The sequence below is a fragment of the Pangasianodon hypophthalmus genome, chromosome 26 (genome assembly GCF_027358585.1).
Source record: "Pangasianodon hypophthalmus isolate fPanHyp1 chromosome 26, fPanHyp1.pri, whole genome shotgun sequence".
In the NCBI taxonomy this organism is placed as follows: Eukaryota; Metazoa; Chordata; class Actinopteri; order Siluriformes; family Pangasiidae; genus Pangasianodon; species Pangasianodon hypophthalmus.
Window position 1 is genome coordinate 14582507 of NC_069735.1, and position 20947 is coordinate 14603453.

Consider the following 20947-nt stretch of genomic DNA (forward strand, 5'->3'; position numbering starts at 1 on the left):
TCGAACACTTTTATTTTAGTTTTGATTCATATGTAGTGGTTGTGTAAATTTATTTTTAATTATATATATATATATATATATAAACGTTGAGAGGGAATCGTGTTTTCAGTACGGTTTCGATACCTCCGCGCATGCGCAGTGAGAGGATAGGCGGTGTCCTGACGCCATAGTTGTCAATAAACAAGGCATTTAAACGGTGAGCTGTCACTAAACCGAAACAAGCTGGAGAACCGGGGGTAAATTTCAGTTATTTTAGCTAAACTCTTATGATTATGATTCGCAAATACTGGATTATACAGTGCACGCTTCATATTTACGATTGTAGGTTTTGGGAAAAGACGCTGAACTTTATATTTTAACTGCATTTTCTTGGCCTGTATTCAGTCTCTGCTGTGTACAGCTACATAATGTTATTGTATCTCATTATCTCATTATCTCATTGTCTCATTTACACTTTAGATTATTGAACTCATATTTATTTGAGTCAAGAGGTTAGCTCTCTGTTTACAGCTTTTTAGTGAGAGTGCAGTGTTTTAGGAAGGATTTAGGGTTGTTGACAATAGTAGTAATAATAGTTTCTGTCTCTATCAAGGGATTCTTTTAATATTATTATCTGAGACTGAGTTTTTTATTCATTTTATTTGGATAAACACAACATAAATTATGATTATGATCACATGAAAAGAGAAATCTGCTACTGTAAGGATGTATTGCATTATTACCAGATGTGGAATAAAAGCTACATACATAAGAAAATCTTAGATTTATTATTATTATTATTATTATTATTATTATTATTGTTATTATTATTATTATGATTATGATTATTCCACCTTCCTTTGTGTGAGAATTAAATATTTAAAAAAAAACAGCCATATGTATTTTTGTAGTAGAAAATATAGTAAAGAGAGAAGGAAAAGCAGGCATTTAGGGCATTTTGGGATACAGATACAGTACTTAGCTAAAATCACAATATTATTCACCAAAAATTCCACTATGGAAGGTCTTAGAATTGGCATCCAGCCAATCAAGACTAAGCTCTGTCATCAAGTGGACTCAGAGCTGCGGTGTCATGTAATAGATCATCAGCGAAGTCCTCATGAGTCAAAACCGTGTCATTAATTCAGCTCTTTATCTGTTGCAGCTTTAGTTAAGAGGGGTGTACGGCGATGCTGAGAGATGCAGCATGTCTCTAAAAGGAACATCAACCCCCATGCTGTTGGAGAAGAAGTCATCTCCTTGATGTCCATCAGGAATGGAGGACCAGAGCTGAACTTCACGGAGACGCTCCCTACAGAGATGAGCGTGAGGATCTTCGGCGAGCTGGACATGAGGAGCCTGTGTCGCGCCTCGGTCACCTGCAAGCGCTGGAACGTGATCATCGAGGGCAGCGATAACCTGTGGAGGAGCCACTGTCTGAGCACGCTGGCCGTCTGCCACAGGGAGGTGGACGGGGACCGGAGCGACGGACTGTCCTGGAAGGTTGGTGCAAAAGTCTCAGGCACCCTATTTTTTTTAGTGCAAACTTTGTTGTAGATGTTTATTTTCTGACTTCTACATTATTGATTCAGTACAAAAACATTTTAGATTCCAAACATGAGTTTTCCAGCACAAAATTAAATGCTACAGAAAAATGTTTGTATGTCAGTAAAGAAAGCAGCAGATTCCATAAGAGACACTTTTCAGATAAAAACATAATGAAGGCTGCTGGGTTTCGCTGCAGAAATAAGAAGCGAGTCGACAGTCAAAGTCTCCAGAAGAACTGTGGCTGCTTCTGCAAGATGCTCAGTAACACTTCCAGCTCATTTCCTTATAAAACTGCACACACTGCACCTGAGAGTACTATTTTTTTTTAAAAGCGAATGCTCATCACACTGAATATTGATTTTGTTTCATTTATTACTGTTTACTGCTCTTTATAGTATTATTTAAATGTAGAAACATTTAGTTTCATTACTTTTGAAGGCATATTTGCTCTACAGCATTTCTTTGCATGTGCCTAAGACTTTTGCACAGTACTGTATATGGTATTATGGTAGAGAGAGAAATCCACGATCCAAAGTCTAAACAGCATCTCGGTGCTTGTTAGTCTCACTGAGCCTAAGATCTGAGATGAGGAACGTCCATTCATTAATGATGTTCCACTTTTCATTTCTTGGCTTTTTCCTCTAGGTGACTCTGGTGCGTAATTACCAGAAGAGCTGCGTGAAGAGAAGATGGTTAAAGGGAAAGTACAGCAACATCCTCTGCGCTGAAGATCTGCCCCCGAACAGTATGTGTCCTCTGGATGTGGAGACCTGGGGGGAAATCCTGGAGGCAGAGCTCGAGAGATAAAGAACAGACTTTTCCAGTGATGATGAAATGCTGTATGGACTACCTGCTGAGCACAAACATATCTGAAGCACTTGATTTTACTCTTGACTGTGTAAATATGTATTTTTTAAAAACATTTTAAAGCGTATGCTTTGTGTTAAAAAATGATTGATGAATGTTAGAATTGCCAGGATTTTTTGGCGTGATTTTTTTCTTATTCATGCAGTTAATCAGGACGGACTCTCGTTATTTATATAGTGAGAAAATTGTCAGAAAGGAGAGATGGAACTGTAAATCAAAGATTTCAAAATGGAATACGCGTCACCTCGTTTTATAATTTCTTTCATCAACAATGAAATTTTTTTATTTTTAAGTTGTTTTTATGTACTGTTAACAACTGAAATCACTTCATTATTATTATTATTTGAGTATTTTTTTTAAATGTAATATATTACCTATATGTTAAATTATCTTGCTAATCTTCATATCTAATGTTGCCACTATTGCATGAAAAAAATCTCACAATATACTATGCTGCTCTTTTTTTTCATTTCTTTTCATTAAATTCAAAACTTGAATAATGAACTTTTTCTTTTGATGCATTTTACTAATTTCTTTTTCTTTTTAAGCAGAACTAAAGTAAAACCCATTTAAATGTGTGCCGCATGTCAATTTGGGGAAAATGTAAATCAGGTTTTATAATAACAGAGAGAAAATACCTCATTTAATGCAAACGGATCAATCGTCAGATATTTTCATGATGTAAATGATGTTGTCTGAATTGATTATTGATCTGAAATGCATAAGGGGAAAGTGTTGATTACATATTCAGGATATTTTGCATTTAGGGCATTGGGCAGGTTATTTATCCTTTAACTAATGAAGAAAGAACAAAACAAATTTGTGATATGCTTCTACACATTAAAAAGTGCTAAACTAGGATTTAAAGATAAACATTTCACTTCACTGTGGTGATCATTGAGGAAATGCCTGTTGCACCTTTAATCAGAGGAATAGAATGGTGAAGAAACATAGTTTGACCCTGTGAGCTGCTGTTTTTACCTGGTGGAAACCTAACTCTGCCTCTACACTACATTTTCACTGACAGTAATACTGAGAGATTGTTTGTTTTTACTGCCCTGGTGGTCTTTTGGATTTTTGTTACACTTCTTTCAGTCGCTAAAAAGAAACAGAAAAGGATGAAATGTTACATACTCCATGGGTCCTGTGCCATTTTAATGCAATAATAATAATAATAATAATAATAATAATAATAATAATAATAATAATAATAATAATAATTTGTTAAACAAACTTCAGCAATTAAAGACCATATTTTTGCAAATAAAATGCACAAATATAGACAGGTACAATCTCAAAAAGAGACAACAAACATGTCTGCATCCTGTCTGTAGCTGGCATTTGAAAATTTATAGAATAAAATATCAAAAATAACAAGAATTACAATTTCAATCACAAAAAAATTAATAGAATGTGCTACAAGACATCTGCATAGTAAATTTTGTTTGTCAATCTGTCACAGTTGTGATTAGACTTTATTTTTGAGAGATTAGACTTGTGTGATGAATCCACCAGTGCAGCTTCCTGGGAGCGGCCAGCCTCCGGGTTGCCAAGTCCTCATTTTATCTGCCTAATTTAAACACATTTGCTGCTGTTGATTGTTTGTTTGTCTTTTTTCTTTTTTTTTTTTTTTTGATTGAGGTTTAACTGTACTGTTACTATATGAATGTATTTGCGTCAGTAAATTGGTCTTCTTACTATTTCACTAATAAGTGTAATAACACTTGGTGAAAGAACTATGTACGGATATTGCGTGATTTCACTGCTTCTGCTATGTTGAAGTTCTACTTTTAAGGCTTTACAGCAAGACTTTTAACCTGGTCTATACATCCATAACCTGGTCTATACATCTATAACCTGGTCTATACATCAAAGTACATATCAGTATAAAAAGTGTACATTTTGAAGAATTTTCCTTTTTAGTAAAATATGCTATTAAGGTAATATGTCTTTAAATATAGCATAAAAGTATAACATAAAATAAAATATTGATATCAATCATTTTTTATTACTTTGTACACAATATGAAATTATGACAGTTGAAGAATATCTATAATCTAGATTATTTTTTGATTGGACATCGGATTACTCACAAGCCATTTATTTTAGAGTGGAGTGCATGGACATGGTCTTAGGTCCGGGTTTCATTGGATATTGGTTTTGGTGCCGGTAAGTTTTTGACTGACAATATGCTCATTTGGGGGCTAATTTTGTTTACACATTAGTCTGGTTTGGGTTGCTTTTATTGACAATGGGCTACTTTTCATTGGTCATTGGTCTGGTTTGGGTGTTGGTTTCAAAATTGGATGTTGGTCTGGTTTGGGATGGTTTACATTTGACATTGGATTGGTTTTAGTGGCATTTCTGATTGGCCATTGAGCTGTTTTGTCTAGGCATGGACACTAGTCATGTTTGGGGGATGATTTTGATTGGACATGGGTCTTGTTTGGGTGTTGATTTTGATTAGACATGGATCTAGTTTGGGGGCTGGTTTTGATTAGACATGGGTCTTCTTTGGGGGCTGGTTTTGATTGCACGTGGGTCTTGTTTGGGGCAGGTTTTGATTGGACATTGGTCTTGTTTGGAGGCTGATTTTGATGGACATGGGTCTAATTTGGGTGTTGATTTTGATTAGACATGGATCTTGTTTGGGGGCTGTTTTGATTAGACATAGATCTAGTTTGGGAGTTGATTTTGATTAGATATGGGTCTAATTTGAGGGTTGATTTTGATTGGACATGGGTCTAATTTGAGGGTTGATTTTGATTGGACATGGCTCTAGTTTGGGGGTCGATTTTGATTGGACATGGCTGATTTTCGCCACGCGGATCTGGCAACCCTACCTGGGATCTTCCACCATCCCTTTACACGCAGGGAGCGCACGAGACGCACAGAGGCCCGTTATTATTAGTTTGTTCATGATGGCCGACGTTCCAGCGTTAATTAACATCAGCGTGTCGTTAAAGATCCAGCCGAACGATGGCCCGGTGTTCTTTAAAGCGGACGGCTCGCGGTTTGGCCAGACGCGGACTATAAAACTGCTGACGGGCTCCAAATATAAAATCGAGGTGGTGATAAAACCGGGGAGCGTCGAGCCCGCGTGAGTGTCCTGCGTGCAGCGCGTGCAGAGGATGCTATTTAACTGCAGTTATCAGTGGCATGGGGGGGGAAATAACGCGCGTGCGGGTTTGGTTTAGTTTCTGGGTGTGGTGCTTCAGTGCACCTGTCCGGAAAACGCTCCACATTCATGTCCACTGCTGTGCGGGAGAAATTAGACTACAGCTGCTTTAAACATGCATTTAATGTGCAGCTCTGTTTCCATTTCAGCCGCAAACACTGCAGCATCTTACAGCTTTATTCATCATTCAGGCCTGTGAAATGGCTGGCATGGGCATGGACATTTTAGCTCACCGACTATATCTCTTTAAAAAGAAAATAAAAATACCGGTAGGTGATGAAACATGAGCAGACCTAAGCCGAAACTAATATTGTTGTTTGTTTGTTTGTTTGTTTGTTTCAGCACTATGGGAATCGGCGGAAAAAGCTTTGATCTGGAGCAGCAGTCTAAAGATGAAGAGTCTGCCGTATATCACGGGTTTTACGACACTGAGGGTGTTCCTCACACCAAAAGCGGAGACAGACAGCCAGTGCAGGTTTCCATACAGGTAAACTAACATTTACAACCAGGTTAGAGCTTATTATAGGCATGTGATCGTGTGGAAGGAAGATGATGCTGTGTGTGGAGTAATAACAGCTGATATTTCACCTCTGCGGTTGAAACTGATGTGCGCTTATCATCCGGGTTTTACGGTAAACACTAAGCTGTTTGTGTCTTTCATTAGAAATGTAGCCTTCCTCCTAAATGGGCCACATAATACACAAGGTCTTTTGTAAGACTATATCGTTTATATTTTTGTTATTCATTGAAATTTTCTTCTTTTTTAAAAATCACTCTTTAAATATTATGAATCTTAGAAATAATAATGTAACAATGTGTTCTAGCACCTTATTGCACCTTTCTAACACTCAAGGTGGCTGTACACAATACAACAGTAATAACAGGAAGAAGAAACCCTTTTTATAAAAGATTTAAATTAAGTTAAAGACATTTGCCTTTTTGTGATAAAGGAAAAATCAAGAAAATACTCTAACATTTCTCAAAACCGATATAAATTGACATATTTAAAAAAAAAATCATAAAATGGATAAAACATCTTTTTATTTAATTATTGTGAATTTTATATATGCTAAAGGATAATTGTTTATATCAAATTTATGAAATTTGATTCCACTTGTTAAATAAGCGAATAAGAAATGTATTTATTTCTGCTGAATCAAATGAGAGGCAGCTTTATTCTCTTCAATCACCTGGTGGTTACCGTAAAAACCGGAATATATGCACACTACAGTTTCAATGCTAATAATCCTGAAGTCCTCAGGGAGGTTGGTCACTATAGCAACGCATATAGGTTTCTGTGGTGGAGGCTACTGTGTGCCACAAATCACTGACACTGGAGACTCCTTCCATAAATGCAAAATAAACATCTTGTCACAGAAAACATTTCCATATCAACAATTGAACACGTTTTATAAACATCTGTCATATAAGTGTCTGTCATAAAAGTCCCAGTGTAAGTTGTTACTATAGAAACAACAATGTATCAGAAGGAGTGCATTGTGATTTGCAGCTGCTGTTATAGAAAATTAATCAACAACCTTCTAACCAATCAGATTCAGCAGCACTGTGATGTAATGATAAATATCCATGCAAAATTCAGCTTTTGGTGAGTGTGTCTCAGTGTCTCTCACAATCATGCAGTGAGTTTGTGATGTTAGAGATCCTCAAATATAAAATTTCCTTTCCTGCTCCTTTAAAGGTGCAATGTAGAAATGTTCAACCTGTTCCTAGACCTGTAAAATATCAGATCATTTCAAAGTTACCTTAGTAAAACTGTCATTTATAATACTGCAATGGAACAGATCGGGCTTGTTTCTTCATTTCAGGCTTTTGTTTTACATTTTTCTGGCCCAGAAATTAGCCCTGCCCCTTTTCTTTAAAAGGGAGCTCACAATATTTACAAATGCTGTATTTGACTAAAGCTCGTAACTTGACAATTTCTGACCTCTGACTAGGAAAACAAACAAACAAACGCCCTCTCAACTCAGAATCCCTACACAGAAAGTCAGTCTCCTCACTCACAACTTCGACACGTCAGATCAACATGATGCAGCTCAAACCATCAACAGTAAACAACGTCGCACCTCTTACCTATGAATAAGTTATACTGTATATATTAGTGTTTGCTTTAGGTCGGTCAACATAGATAAATATATAACCTCACAGGTCTATACATCACTTATATCACTAATGTTAGATTGTTGCTAACAAAAGATGAACATAGAGGCACGCATGTTTTTTGTTTGTTTGTTTGTTTTTCACGTTGTAACTTGAATGCACAGAGGTCCGAAATGATGTAATTCCAAGTTCCGACTTCACATTTCCAGAGCCAAGTCCAACACCGGAGTCGTTTCAACAGAGTGGGTGTGGTCAGTTGGGGGTGTGGGGCAGGGAAAGGCTTGTCGATGTTTACACTGCTAAACTAAACCAAAAACAAATAGTTCTTGCTTTTCAAACCCGTGTCTGATGTTCTGTTTTGTCGTCAGTTCAAGGAGGCGGGCGTCTTCGAGACAGTGTGGCAGGTGAAATACTACAACTACTACAAGCGTGAGCACTGCCAGTTCGGCAACAAATTCAGCTTCATCGAGTACGAGGTGAAGCCCAACGAGACGCGCAGCCTCATGTGGATCAACAAGGAGGTCTTCCAGTAAAACACGGTCATCGCGGCGTTACCTGATTCAAGCACAGCACGGCAGCACTACGTCTGTGTGAACAGTAACCATCACTGGGCAGTTTGTGTACTGTGTAATAATGAAGTCAAGATGGTGGGAATGTGTTAGCGTGGCTAACTCTCTTCTACTTCTGTTCTGTCAGCCATGCTAGCAAAGAGGAGAGAACCTGGGGAGATAGATACTATAATTTTTTTTGTTCAGTTAACATCCATTGGTTATTTTTGTGTCTTTTGTGCATGTAAGCTTTTACACATAGCTTTATTTGGGTCAGGACCTGTTGCCTAAACGCATACTGGTCTTACAGTTTGTTTTTCATCCATGTTCTGTGGTTACACATATCGACGTTAGTTAGTCTTTAGTGACGCTAAGATCATTCCTATTAGCACTGACATAATGAGAACCACAATCCCATGATTTCTTATACTTTGTGAAATATACAGGCATTACAGCAGAAATCGCTTACAGGTAGATTGTCAAGGCAGATTATTTATGCAACTCAAGATTGCAATCACGTCTCAGGAGCAAATCAAGACCTTTCTCCAGGTAGGTTGTTCAGTGGGTTACACTTCGTCATTTCACACATCTTGACAACTTGATCTGTATTGAGATTATTATTGAGCCGTTTTTAAAAGTGCCAACACTGGCATTCACAGAGCATGTGCGTCACCTATTGGAAGGGGTTTCCCCGTGTATAACGTATCTTAAATGCATCTCGGTGCCTGGTCTTTTTTCAGTCTTGAGTCTGTGCCTTCACTGTAGCATCAGATTCCTGTTCTTGGCTCCATCTGCATTAAGGTTTCACCATGTTGTGCATTCTGAGATGCTTTTCTGCTCACCACAGTTGTAAAGAGTGCTTATTTGTGTTCCTGTTAGCTTGAGTCAGCAGAACTGCCGCTCACTGGATGTTTTTTTGTTTTTCACACCATTCTGCTGTGCATGTGAAAATCCCAGGAAATCAGCAGTTTCTGAAATACTCAAACTGGCACCAGCAACCATGCCACGGTCAAAGTCAGTGAGATCACTGAGAATTTTTCCCATTTTGTCGCTTGATGCGAACATTAACTGACGCTCTCGACCCGTATGTGTATGATTTAATGCGTTGCACTGCCGCCACGTGATTGGCTGGCTGGGTAATTGCTTGAATGAATAGGGGTACAGGTGTATCTAATAATGTGGCCGCTCGGACACTAAACCCTGTCCAAATACAGCATGCACATGCTCTGTGAATTTTTTTTATCTATCTATCTATCTAACAACTAAACCTCAAGGCCAACAGTGGAAGTTGGTGTTTAAATGTCATGAGCTGATTAACATTTGGCTACAAGTGTCAATGCACAGGGTTAAAATCTTATCAGGAAGCGATTACAAGAAATACAGATACAAGATGTGTGAAATGTACACCAGGACTCAACTGAATATCCGTTCGATTAAGAAAGAAGGGATAGACTGTACTTTTCCTGCCCTCTTATGGTTACACACAATTTCGCTGATATTGCCATGCAGTTACTCCAGTATTCTCGCTGAAATAAAACAGAGCAGGGGTCAGTAATGCTTGCTCCAAAAGGGTGCTGTCTTATTATATATTTATTTAAAACTATTTATTGATGAAGTATATATATAATATGTGTAATATGATGACTCGGTCAACGTTGTGGTGTTCTGGCGCTGGCACTGGTAATGATGTAGGACTATTTGTGCTCAGTGGTGTGTGTTTGTTTATTTATTGTGTGAATGAATATTTCTCTGAGTTTTCCCGTATTGATTTTTATGGCTGTTCGAGTTGTTGATGCCTTTATGCCATGAAAGTAATAGAATGTTAAAGGACTAGTTCATTGTTTGTTTTACATTCGATCACTGCGTACGGCTGTGTAATAATCCCAGTTGTAAAAATTGTTATTGAGGTATTTGGTTAAAATTTTTCCTCATTACATGGCATGCACACTTATAATCATTTATGTGACATATCACATGATTTAACACATAGACACCTCAAAATAATAATAATATTACCCTTTTTCTTAGCAGAAGGCCATCGTAAAGAAGGTTTTGGGAGTTATTGTGATAGAAACGTTTAATAACAGTGAAATTGTATTTAGCAACCTTGCGACACTGGACAGCTGGACACAGCATTGTGGATACCTCCGAAATGATTTGATGTAAATTAGGAACGATAACAGTTGAATTCCAATAATTCCAGTTCTTGCTTATTGATTCGATTATATTGTTGTTTCTGTGATGCTTTTGTATATTGCTCCATATGAATTGGTTTCATTTTTTAAAGGGGCAAAAATGTGGACTTTTGTAAGATAAAACATCACAGTGCTTGAAAAGGCTCTGCTTTTTTCTTAAATATACCGTATAGTGCAATACAAGTCAAAGTAGTGAAAGATCAAGACTAAATACACGTAAAATAAACTGAAAAACATGAACATATTGCTGTTTGTCTATCTATCTATCTGTTTATCTGTCTATCTATCTATCTCTGTCTATCTATTTATGTTACATGCAGATAGAGAGGTTATGTCTAAACCAGTATACTACCATAATGAATTATATTTCTATCTATCTATCTATCTATCTATCTATAGATAGGTATCTATACAGATAGAGAGGTTATGTCTAAACCAATATACTACCTTAATTATTAAATAAATAATATTTCTATGTATGTATGGATGGATGTATCTATCTATCTGTGTAACATGCTGATAGAGAGGTCACGTGTAAACCCATATACTACCATAATTTATCTATCTATCTATCTATCTATCTATCTATCTATCTGTCTATCTATCTATCTTTGTAACATTCAGATAGAGAGATTACATCTAAATCTGCATACTACTATATTAAACTATACCTATCTATCTATCTATCTATCTATCTATCTTACATGCAGATAGAGAGGTTAGGTCTAAAGCCCATAAACTACCATAATTATCTATCTTTCTATCTATCTATCTATTTGTTTATCTGTTTACCTATCTAACTATCTCTCTATCTATCTATCTATGTTACATGCAGATAGAGAGGTTAGGTCTAAACCCATACACTACCATAATTATCTATCTATCTATCTATCTATCTATCTATCTGTTTATCTGTTCACCTATCTATCTATCTATCTATCTATCTATCTATCTATGTAACATGCCAATAGAGAGGTCACGTATAAACCCATATACTACCATAATTATCTATCTATCTATCTATCTATCTATCTATCACGCATTCAGAAAACCTACGTAAACCCGCACACTTCCACACTAAACTGTACGGTAATAAGCTCCTGACACGGTAACTATGGTAACCCGGGCTGTTACCCTGTATTCTGACATGCGCACTCAGTAGTACGGTAGTATGCAGCCGTGGGCCCATAGAGAGCGAGAGAGAGAGAGAGAGAGAGAGTGTGTGAGAGAGAGAGAGAGAGAGAGAGAGAGTGTGAGAATACCCGGATGTACTGTACAGTACGGACGCCCCTCCCCTCCCCCGCTCCCCCCCGCTCCCCCTCCCTCCTCCGCCTCGGCAGTGAGCGCTGAGCTGAAGCCGCTCCTCCTGTTTCCGCGCTGCGGCTCTGCCCGAGTCTTTACCGCAGTGAGATCCGTCATCCGTCCTGCACACGAACGCTCCGGGGGGCTCGCTCTGACACCGACCAGCTTCTGCTGCTGACCCTGGCAAAACAAAACCAAACATAAGAACAAATAACAATAATAATAACAACAGTAATACTAAAAATAATCATAAAAGAACGAAGACAAAACCGCGCGACAAAATGGTAAGTGAGCGAGATGAAGCCGTCGCTTGCTAACAGTGCGGTGCGCTAGCTAGCATACATTAATCGAGCAAAACGTTAGCATACATGCTAGCTGGCGTGGAAGAGAAAACAGCTCGGAGTCTTTTTAAAGCTTATCTGGTGAAAAATGAGCAGGTTTGCAGCCAGGAGACGTGTTTTTTTTCGAGCTGTGTCGTGATGTGTGGCCCACGGGTCTGACGGCTAGCATGTTAAAGGCGGACACATTCGGCACTGACAGCAAAGGCGAGTGTATTTCTTATAAAATGGGAAGTTTTAATGTGTCTGTAGTGGTGTAGAAAGAGCAGAGAGACATTACAGGTGAGCTAGCAGCACTACTGAGCCCTGCAGTCCCATCAGCTTTAATCAGGTGTGGAAGAGTTAGCCATGATCAAGTCAATACTCAGTGGATAAACATCTGGAAGTGTAAGAAATCTCCTCCAATTAAAACAAAATCCTGTGTTTATAACAGTGTAGAGGAATAAGTGGCTATTCCTAATGTTTACATCTGCAGGAAATATGTTTGTTTGTCTGTTATTTATTTATTTATTTATTTATTTATGCTTCAAGGTAAACTCCACCCTGAAACACATGAAATATTGTGTTATATGTCTGATGTGTGTGTATTGTTTCTGTGCTGATGTCTCAGTTGGTGGTGTATTTATTATTATTATTGTTTTTTTCATTATTCCTGTGAGAAGCGAGCGGTTGTGTCCTGTGCTGCCGTAACATGGTGACGCTGTTATCGCTGATGTAGCTAGAATAGGACAAAAAACAAATTCAGCGATCTCGAGCGTACGTAATGAGAGCTTCCTGTCTGGCTCACCGTCTTCCAGCGTCACATTAACGAGAAATCCAGAGCAGACGTAGTTCAGGCGTTGGAGCGAACGCCGGCCTCCCAGAATGCATTGCAGCTACACGGCGCCGAGTTACGACAAGAGGCTGGTTAGAGATGTAGGAGATGTAGGAGATGAGGAGCAGGATTAGCGTGAAAGCTTTGACGTGTACAGGTGAGGAGAGAGCAGGACAGACTAAAGGACTAAAGCGCCGCTGCATCACTCTCATGAAGCGAGGGATAAATCACTACGACTATCTCATCACTACGATGCCGCTGTCAGCAGGTCGTTGAACGGCATTGTGGGTAATGTAGGAAAGCATAAAGTTTTTATTTGATTATTTTTTCTCTAACAGACACCGTGCAGCTCGGTAAAGAGCTGATGAGATGAATCTGGAGTTTGGAGTGATTCAGGATGCGTAAATTGGTGTTGTGACCCTCCGCAATGCAGCTATTAATCTTCATAAAACACCAATAGTTACTAATAACCCGTGCATCGTTACGCCTCTCCTGCTCCCAGCCCTGATCTTTATCATTCCTGCGATCGGGAGTGGAATAAACGTCAAGGCTGTTTAATACGTGTGATTGGTTTATAACCCGAGTTCATGAGTTTATAACTTCCTCAGCCTTTTAACTGTAAAATACACTTTCGTGACTATTCAGATGTTAGTCATTATTTAAATAATATTTTTATCTATCTATCTATATATCTATCTATCTGTAGAGCTATCGATCTATTTGTTTTTCTCTCGATCTGTCTATCAATCTGTCTGTCTATCTGAACTATCTATCAGTCAATTGATCTTTTATTTATCTATAAATCTATCTGATCTGTCTGATTATCTATCTATCTATCTATCTGTCTGTCTGTCTGTCTGTCTGTCTGTTCATACATCTATCCATCTATCCATTTATTTATAAATCTATAAAGCCTTTTAAATTTTCTTTCCTTCTGGCATTTTTTAAAATTAATCTACCTATAGAACTATCTATTAGTCGATGGATCTATTTATTTATCTATAAATCCATCTGTCTAGCTATCTGCTCTGTCTGATTATCTAGCTATCTGTGTTTCTTTCTTTCTTTCTTTCTTTCTATCTATCTATCTATCTATCTATCTAGATGTCTATACAGATAGAGAGGTTATGTCTAAACCAGTATACTACCATAATGAATTATCTATCTATCTTTCTATCTATCTATCTATCTATCTATCTGACTACCTGTCTGTCTGTTTGTCCATCCATCAATTCATCCATCCATCCGTCAATTTTAAAGCTATAAACCCTTTCCAATTTTTTCCCTTTTGGCATTTTTCTGATTATTTCCTGTATTCCGTTGTATTTCCTGTTTGTTTATTTATTTAAGCTATAAAGCCAGACCATTTTTCCTTTTGGCATTTTTTTAAATTACGCAATTATTCCCTATACTCTATCCATCCATCCATCCATCCATATGTCCATACATAAAGCTGTAAAGCTTTTTAATAGAAAATTATTCACTGTATATGATATCTATCTATAAAGGCAAATGTTTTTGGGGGGTCGACAGATGTTTAAGTTAAGACACTGAATGTTTCCATGGCGACGTCCATTGGAGGGTCAACACAACGTAAAAGGCGTCGCTGTTGATGCATCAGGAATCTTTATACTATTATTATTTCATCAGTAACGGTGTTCAGATGCAGAAGCGGATCCAGCAGTCAGCAGTCAGCGGCGAGTCAGTAAACGCTGAGCGCAGTCAGCGCTGTAGGTTCGTGTGTTAATGTAGGCCACCGCTGCTGCTTTGTGCACTTCCTCTCCTCTTGTCATAATTGAGTCTCTGTCTATTTATGGTGCTTTTCATTCTGCTGGTCTTCAGTGCACAGCCCACCATCACCATCCAAACTTTACAGATCAGAACGTTCTGGAAGAGACGTGTGTGTGTGTGTGTGTGTGTGTGTGTGTGTGTGAGTGTGGAAAATAGGCCAGCCGGGATTCTTTATCTCCTCCAGGCTCTGTAGCCTATTTAACATCCCATTATTCTACAAATAGAGGAGTATTCTCAATGGAGGTCACAGATCCAGGTTAATCAGAGCACCTGTACGGACCTCGACAAAACGAGCGCGATATAAAACGCTTCGTATTATCCAGTGATGTGGTTCATCCTAGTCTCTGTCCGGCTCTTTTGGACCGAACGATTGTTTCACCGCAGACAAGAGCATTGAGAAAAGAGCAGACGAGCAGTTTACTCGAAACTCGCTCCTGGGGCTGGACAGATGATAAAATCCCAGTCCCGAGTTTGGGTTGTTCAGAAACTGACTAGGCTAAAAAGTGTTAGCTAACGGAAATTCTGATATATCATTGAGTGCAACGTCTTCTAGTGGAGTTTCTCACGTTGGTCGTCGTGTTCGTTCAAGCCTCGAATATAAACTCCAACCCCGTCAACACGGCTGTGGACCCGAATCAGCCATGTTCTCTCACTTCAGTCAGAGTGACGCTAGCCGTGTAGCTTATTTACAAAATGGCGGCTTGTTCTCTTGCCCAAGCGCGTTCAGCAGTGACCTGTCATTAGGTGGTGGATGACAAACCAACAAACCAGGTTCCTTCATTTTCACTGCACAAATCAAGATGTTCAGTATCTGTGTGCAGTAGAAGCGTGATTAAGGTCGTTACCGCGTCATGGTGTACGATCAGACGTTTACCTCGCCGACGAATTTTTCAAAATGCAGCTAAAAATGAACTTGCATCGATTTTTTTCACAACAACAACGTGATAAATACTGACAGCACGCACGATTTTATAGAAATGGCGTGCTCAAGAAACGATTACATTGACTTTACATAAAGAGGTAATTATTATGTAATTATTACTGGAGTATATCTGGGATTTTAGTCCTGTTCCTGATTTTAATCCGTCACATCAGTCATTTTTACTCTGTGTGCGCGCACATGTGTGGAAAGATGATGCCGTGTTTTACCTTTTAGAAAACGGCCAGGAGAAATGTGGCCGTTTGTACTGACGTGCTTGTAAAGATTGCATTGTGTTCTGTAGGAAAAGAGGTTTTGTGCTTGTTCTTTGGTATAAAGACACTCCAGGAAACGCTCGCACTTTTCTTACGAGTTTAAAACGCCGAACAATAAAATATAGACATTAAAAAAACTCAGAGAACCGGCACTTCTGTGGGGGTTTTGGGTGAGATACTGAGATCCTAGCACAGGTACAGTGTTTGTACATGTTATGGTCATGTGACTTACTAATGATTCACGGCCACACCCCCGGCAACAAGCGCTCGTAGGCTCGTACGATGTAGGTGTGCGCGCATTGAGTTTCTAGCGTACCAAACATCATGTTTTTTTTTGTTTTTTTTTTTTTAATTCTGTGTGTAGCCTGTGGGCTCTAGCTGTGCGTAGCATTGCTGTTGCTACGGTAACCACTGGAGGGTAAGTTGTGCTGAGGGGTGGGGGTTATTCTGACCTTTTCACACAGCGAGCACAGAGCAGTGTCTTTAAAGCCTTTAAAGCGGCAGACGCGTTTGAAATCTGTCACTCAGCTCACGGCTCGTCAGGGTGTCTCAGGGTGTGTGTCAGCGAGTGTGTGTGTGTGTGTGTGTGTGTGTGTGTGTGTGTGTGTGTGTGTGTAAGTGTGGATCTCCTTATTGGATGAGAGAATAGAAACCAGAGAGGACAGGGGAAACGTTAGACTTAGACTTTAACGTCCACTCGTGTTGGAAGTGGACGCGTCAGGCGTGTTGGTTTCTCTTTGTGGAGCGTAAAGACGTCTCTTCGTTCTGTTGCCCCGTCTGTTCCCTCGCTTACTGTCGAGACCTTTTACCCCCCCGATGAGGTAATCCTAAACCCTCCATCCAGTTAATTTGGTGTCAAAATAGCACCCGGGCGCTCCGACTGCTCTAATGTTAGCAAGGATGTTTATTTTCTGTCATTGTAGATCCACTGGATGCGCGTACCGTTTTAGCAGAGCCAGCGTTTGTTTACACAGCGACACACCGTACACGCGCCATACGCTCCCCTTACTCCTGCAAGTCCTTCAGCCTGTATTTAAAACATTCCCATTCCCTTCACGTTCCTTTTTCTCTATAAACAAACATTTCTGATTGAAGTAATCCTTGACCTTGTTGCAGTCTTCATCGCACAGAGGTTAAAGCGAGACTAGCAGCGAACACGCTTTCTAATCAGAGACGCTCAGGCTTAGACGCGCTGATAAGGAAGCCGTATTTACATTTCCTATTCGTTATGTAAAGAAAGAAAGAAAGCACGTCGAGGACGTACTGTTATAGGAAAATAATCAACGACATGGTGGTGCGTAGTGACCCGAGGGCTATGGCTAGGGGTAAGGCTGAGGAAAATGTCATATCACAAATCCTCGAAGCCGGTGTAAAGTTTTACTGACACCGAACACGCTCCAGAAGTACTGTTACATTTAAATAAACCAAAAAAGACTTGTTTGATACTTTTTAATGTCTGCGATAATATTTTTATTTATATTGTTAAATAATTTTAAAAAATGAACAAGTTTATAGTGTAGTTTAAAATTATTTTAAAAAAAATTAAAATTTTTTAATTAAACTATGTAACAATGAAGGGAGAATTTTTTTTAATTGTTTAAAAAAAAAAAAAAAAAAATCACAAAAGTACAAAATCCAAGTCATCTGATTCCAGTTAGTTAGTAATTGACTAAAAAAAAAAATCTTAAAGCTTCACAAAAAAAATTAATAAAAACATATCACGATATCTCAGAAAAGTGTATAGTGGCATAATTTATCACAATATCTTTTTTTTATGGCTTATAATAATTTATTTAAAATAATTCTAAACTCTGGAAGCAGCTGTTTTAATGTAAAATTTTTAATTTTTACAGATATGATTTTTTTTTTTCCTTTTTTTTCAGTCTTAACAGAAAGTCACGGATTGATTTACATGTCAAGTGTTCAACTAGAGTTTTGTGTTTCCTTCCTTTTTTTCTTTCTTTCACTTTTGTTTTTTCATTTTTTATGGAAATCTACTGCATCTTTCTTTTCTCTTTTTGCCTGTAGTTTTCTGTTTACTCATTTTTCTCTTATTATTTTTCCCACTTTTTAAATGTAAAATATTCTTGTAAAATTTTGTCTTTTTTTCCCCCCATCTACTTTTTCTTTTTTCTTTTCTTCTGGTGGTGACTGACGTGCGGGAAAAAAATGCATTGAGTTAGCTTTTTGTAGAAGTGAAATAAAAATATTATCATACTAATTGTTTAAAGGTTTACTTTAAAACCTGCAACATGGCTGTTTTCCTGGCAGTTTCTTTTCAAAGCTATACATCGTGGTACATATCGTGTACCGTAGAAATGTCTTCAAATATCCTGATGTTATATTTTTTTACATCGCCCGTCTCTACACGAAACCGTAACACACCTCGCTGCTGCGTGTGTTCTACCTGCTGCAGCTCAACACGGTCAGAGGAGAGCACTAACTCTGCACAGTGTTTACCTTCGACTGGCCTGTGATGGTATGATGGACAGATACAGAGAGAGAGGAAGGAAGGAAGGAAGGATGTCCTACTCACACGATCAGAAGTGTAAAGTCTTGAGTCAGTATCTGAACTCTGTTATTGTCAGGTTAGCATAAATCTCACTCTGCACAGATATCAGTGCGGTGTTCAGTGTGCTCAACACACCTGTTCATTTCTGTGCTCGTTTATTCTGTAGAAAACATAACGCCTGAGTGGATCCTTCTAATGTTTGGAGTGAGCGAGGGAGGGAGAAAGAGAGAGAGAGAGAGGGAAAGAAGGAAAGGGCGAGAGCGGAGGCTGTGGTATCTTTATTATAAATGACTCCAGCATGCAGAGGGACAGAATCATCAGTCTTCCCAAAATCCACAAACACCTCCACCACATCTCTCTCTCTCTCTCTCTCTCTCTCTCTCTCTCTCTCTCTATCCCTTCGTCTCTCATCACTTTACACCTCTGTACCTCTCTGAAATTCAAATTCTCTCTCTCTCTCTCTCTCTCTCTCTCACATATCACTCTACACCTCTGCATCCCTTCTTCCTGTCCAACTCACTTTAGACTCTCATCTCTCTCTCTCTCTCTCTCTCTCTCTCTCTCGCTCGCATCTCTCTCTCTCTGTGCGTGTGTGTGTGCGTGTGTGTGTGCGTGTGTGCGTGTGTGTGTGCGCGTGTGTGCGCGTGTGTGCGCGTGTGTGCGCGTGTGTGTGCGCGTGTGTGTGCGCGTGTGTGTGCGCGCGTGTGTGCGCGCGTGTGTGTGCGCGTGTGTGTGTGTGTCTTCTCATTTCTGCAGCCTAATTTTCTCTCTCTGGTGGAATGCTGTGCTTTTCTCATGCATAATGAAATGAGCCTATCTGTGAAAGCACACACACACACACACACACACACACAGGATTTGCGATGTGCAATCAGCGCTTCATTAAGCTATCAGTTAGGATAATTTAATTTGCTTTGCCGTTTCTCTGTTTTGTTTGTTTTTTTTCTTATCTGTAATTCGAGCTGGATTGTGCGACACTGATATCGTGATCAATGACAGCATGAGTTTGAGAAAATCACTGGTGTCCTCAGGTCAGTCCTGTTATTACACTCACTGACTCACTCATTGGCTGCTTGGATTCCACAAACATCATGACAACATCACATTTTGCTCGATCTCTAACCTCCGTTTAAAAAAAAAAAAAAAAGAGCCATGAAATCTGTTTATCCGCTGAGCCGAGCCACGGTAGCCACGGCGGAGGAGTTTCCTCGTCCCCACTCCACTGGGGAGTGTCCTATTTTGCATTTAGTGGTCTTGAATGAGGGCACTCACCGTGAAGGCTTTTCTTAAAGAAGTGTACAAGGTGCCATACTAAAATCAATTTGTTTTTTTTCCTATAAAGATGAACTTTTTTAATATGATTTGTTTCTTGTTGTCTTTTCAGGGAAATGAAGCAAGTTACCCCTTGGAGATGTGCTCGCACTGTGAGTATTCAGGAAATCACTCATTCCTGGGGGGTTTACACGCCCAGAATATGTGTCTCAAATCACACACTGTGCACTGAATCCTTGAACCAAACCCAGAGATTCTCACTTCCTGCATGTTTCCATGTAGCACTGCAAAGACACCCTGCTCCTTCTAAAAGTATGCGGAGTACGCCGTTTGAGACGCACCTCCATCTCAGGATTTTTTTTTTCATAAACATGATTTAAATAAGGTAGATGTAACAGTGGCTTGTCCAGGACCGAGGGAGTCTCACAAATTTGCTCTGAACCGTCTAGGATTTCAGCACTAACACATCAGGACTCTTCTAAAGGCTGATTTATACTTGCTTTTAAATACACGTACACAAGATGGCCGCCACATGTATCCTGCATTCATTAGGAGTGTCACTTGTGCACATCCTCAGAAATTAACGTGATGCCTCAACGTGGTGCGATGTTTTGAATGTCAGGTCAGAGTCTTCAATTCGAGATGCAGATCATGACAACAGTCACGACAACAGCGGAAAGTTTTATCAGGACTTGTCAGTGTGTTTGGCGTCGCTGTGCATGAAATCGTGAAACATTTTACAGTTCTGCTTGGAAACGTGACGGACAAGGATGTCAGCGAGTGTGTGAACAGTGATGCTCGCGTAGCTGCTGTTTCTGCGTGCACACACAGTCATGCGTCACGTATAAACTGGCCTTTGAGAAGTGCTGAGGATGAGGTGGTGTGTCTGTAGATGAAGGTTATCGGAGATACAGACCCTGTGTTCTGATTTTTGTATTCTCCGATACACTTTGATCAGAGGTGGTGAACGGTCATCACTTACGTCATAGCAGCTATAAACAGTCGTTCCCTCGCCAGCCTCTCCTTAATCTCTCTTAAAGTTAATAAGCATTACAAAGCATAAACTCCTCTGTCCTGAAGACTTTCAGAAATGTTTCTGACTTGCAAAGCACTGACACTGGAGACTCCTTCCCTGAACAAACTTTTAAACGTTGAAATGTTTAAACTTCAGACAATTCCCAGTGAAGGAGCTTTTACTTTACAGTTACAGTTAAACGTTACAGTTAGAAAGTACAGAGGAAGAAGTAAATGAAATACGTTCACTTCCTGCAGTGTCTGTTTAGTTTAAATA

At 39.2% G+C, this 20947-nt stretch overlaps 3 protein-coding genes across 5 annotated transcripts in view; all 3 read left to right on the top strand.

Annotated features, from left to right (window-relative positions):
• The first annotated feature begins 87 nt into the window (after nucleotides 1-87).
• LOC113537569 (F-box only protein 48) lies at nucleotides 88-3261 on the top strand. 3 transcript variants are annotated; one of them, XM_034300248.2, is made up of 3 exons: nucleotides 88-196; nucleotides 1145-1482; nucleotides 2173-3261. In XM_034300248.2, exons 2-3 carry the CDS (start codon nucleotides 1180-1182, stop codon nucleotides 2332-2334), a joined length of 465 nt encoding a protein of 154 aa, XP_034156139.1. In that variant the 5' UTR covers nucleotides 88-196; nucleotides 1145-1179; the 3' UTR covers nucleotides 2335-3261. The 3 variants fall into 3 exon arrangements, with proteins under 3 accessions (XP_034156139.1, XP_026787915.1, XP_034156140.1); XM_026932114.3 differs by having other exon boundaries at nucleotides 101-236; nucleotides 2173-3258; XM_034300249.2 differs by lacking the exon at nucleotides 88-196 and adding an exon at nucleotides 299-321.
• Nucleotides 3262-5229: 1968 nt separating this feature from the next.
• On the top strand, nucleotides 5230-10574 carry cnrip1a (cannabinoid receptor interacting protein 1a). Its single transcript, XM_026931708.3, has 3 exons — nucleotides 5230-5494; nucleotides 5915-6059; nucleotides 8059-10574. The coding sequence occupies exons 1-3, from the start codon at nucleotides 5313-5315 to the stop codon at nucleotides 8221-8223; spliced, it is 492 nt and encodes a 163-aa protein (XP_026787509.3). The 5' UTR covers nucleotides 5230-5312; the 3' UTR covers nucleotides 8224-10574.
• Nucleotides 10575-11762: 1188 nt separating this feature from the next.
• The window catches only part of ppp3r1b (protein phosphatase 3 (formerly 2B), regulatory s1ubunit B, alpha isoform, b), a 23752-nt gene continuing 14567 nt past the window's right edge, over nucleotides 11763-20947 (top strand). The window contains exons 1-2 of the mRNA XM_026931770.3: nucleotides 11763-12019; nucleotides 19769-19808. Of these exons, the coding sequence (XP_026787571.1) occupies nucleotides 12017-12019; nucleotides 19769-19808 (43 nt within the window). The 5' untranslated portion in view covers nucleotides 11763-12016. The remainder of the gene's footprint in view (nucleotides 12020-19768; nucleotides 19809-20947) is intronic.

Bases quoted from the DNA above. Each gene is read 5' to 3' on its own strand.
- cnrip1a (XM_026931708.3), top strand. From the start codon at position 5,313: ATGATGGCCGACGTTCCAGCGTTAATTAACATCAGCGTGTCGTTAAAG. The intron at 5,495-5,914 runs GTGAGTGTCCTG...TGTTTGTTTCAG, and splicing joins CCGGGGAGCGTCGAGCCCGC to CACTATGGGAATCGGCGGAA. The intron at 6,060-8,058 runs GTAAACTAACAT...TTTTGTCGTCAG, and splicing joins CAGTGCAGGTTTCCATACAG to TTCAAGGAGGCGGGCGTCTT.
- LOC113537569 (XM_034300248.2), top strand. From the start codon at position 1,180: ATGCAGCATGTCTCTAAAAGGAACATCAACCCCCATGCTGTTGGAGAA. The intron at 1,483-2,172 runs GTTGGTGCAAAA...TTTTTCCTCTAG, and splicing joins GCGACGGACTGTCCTGGAAG to GTGACTCTGGTGCGTAATTA.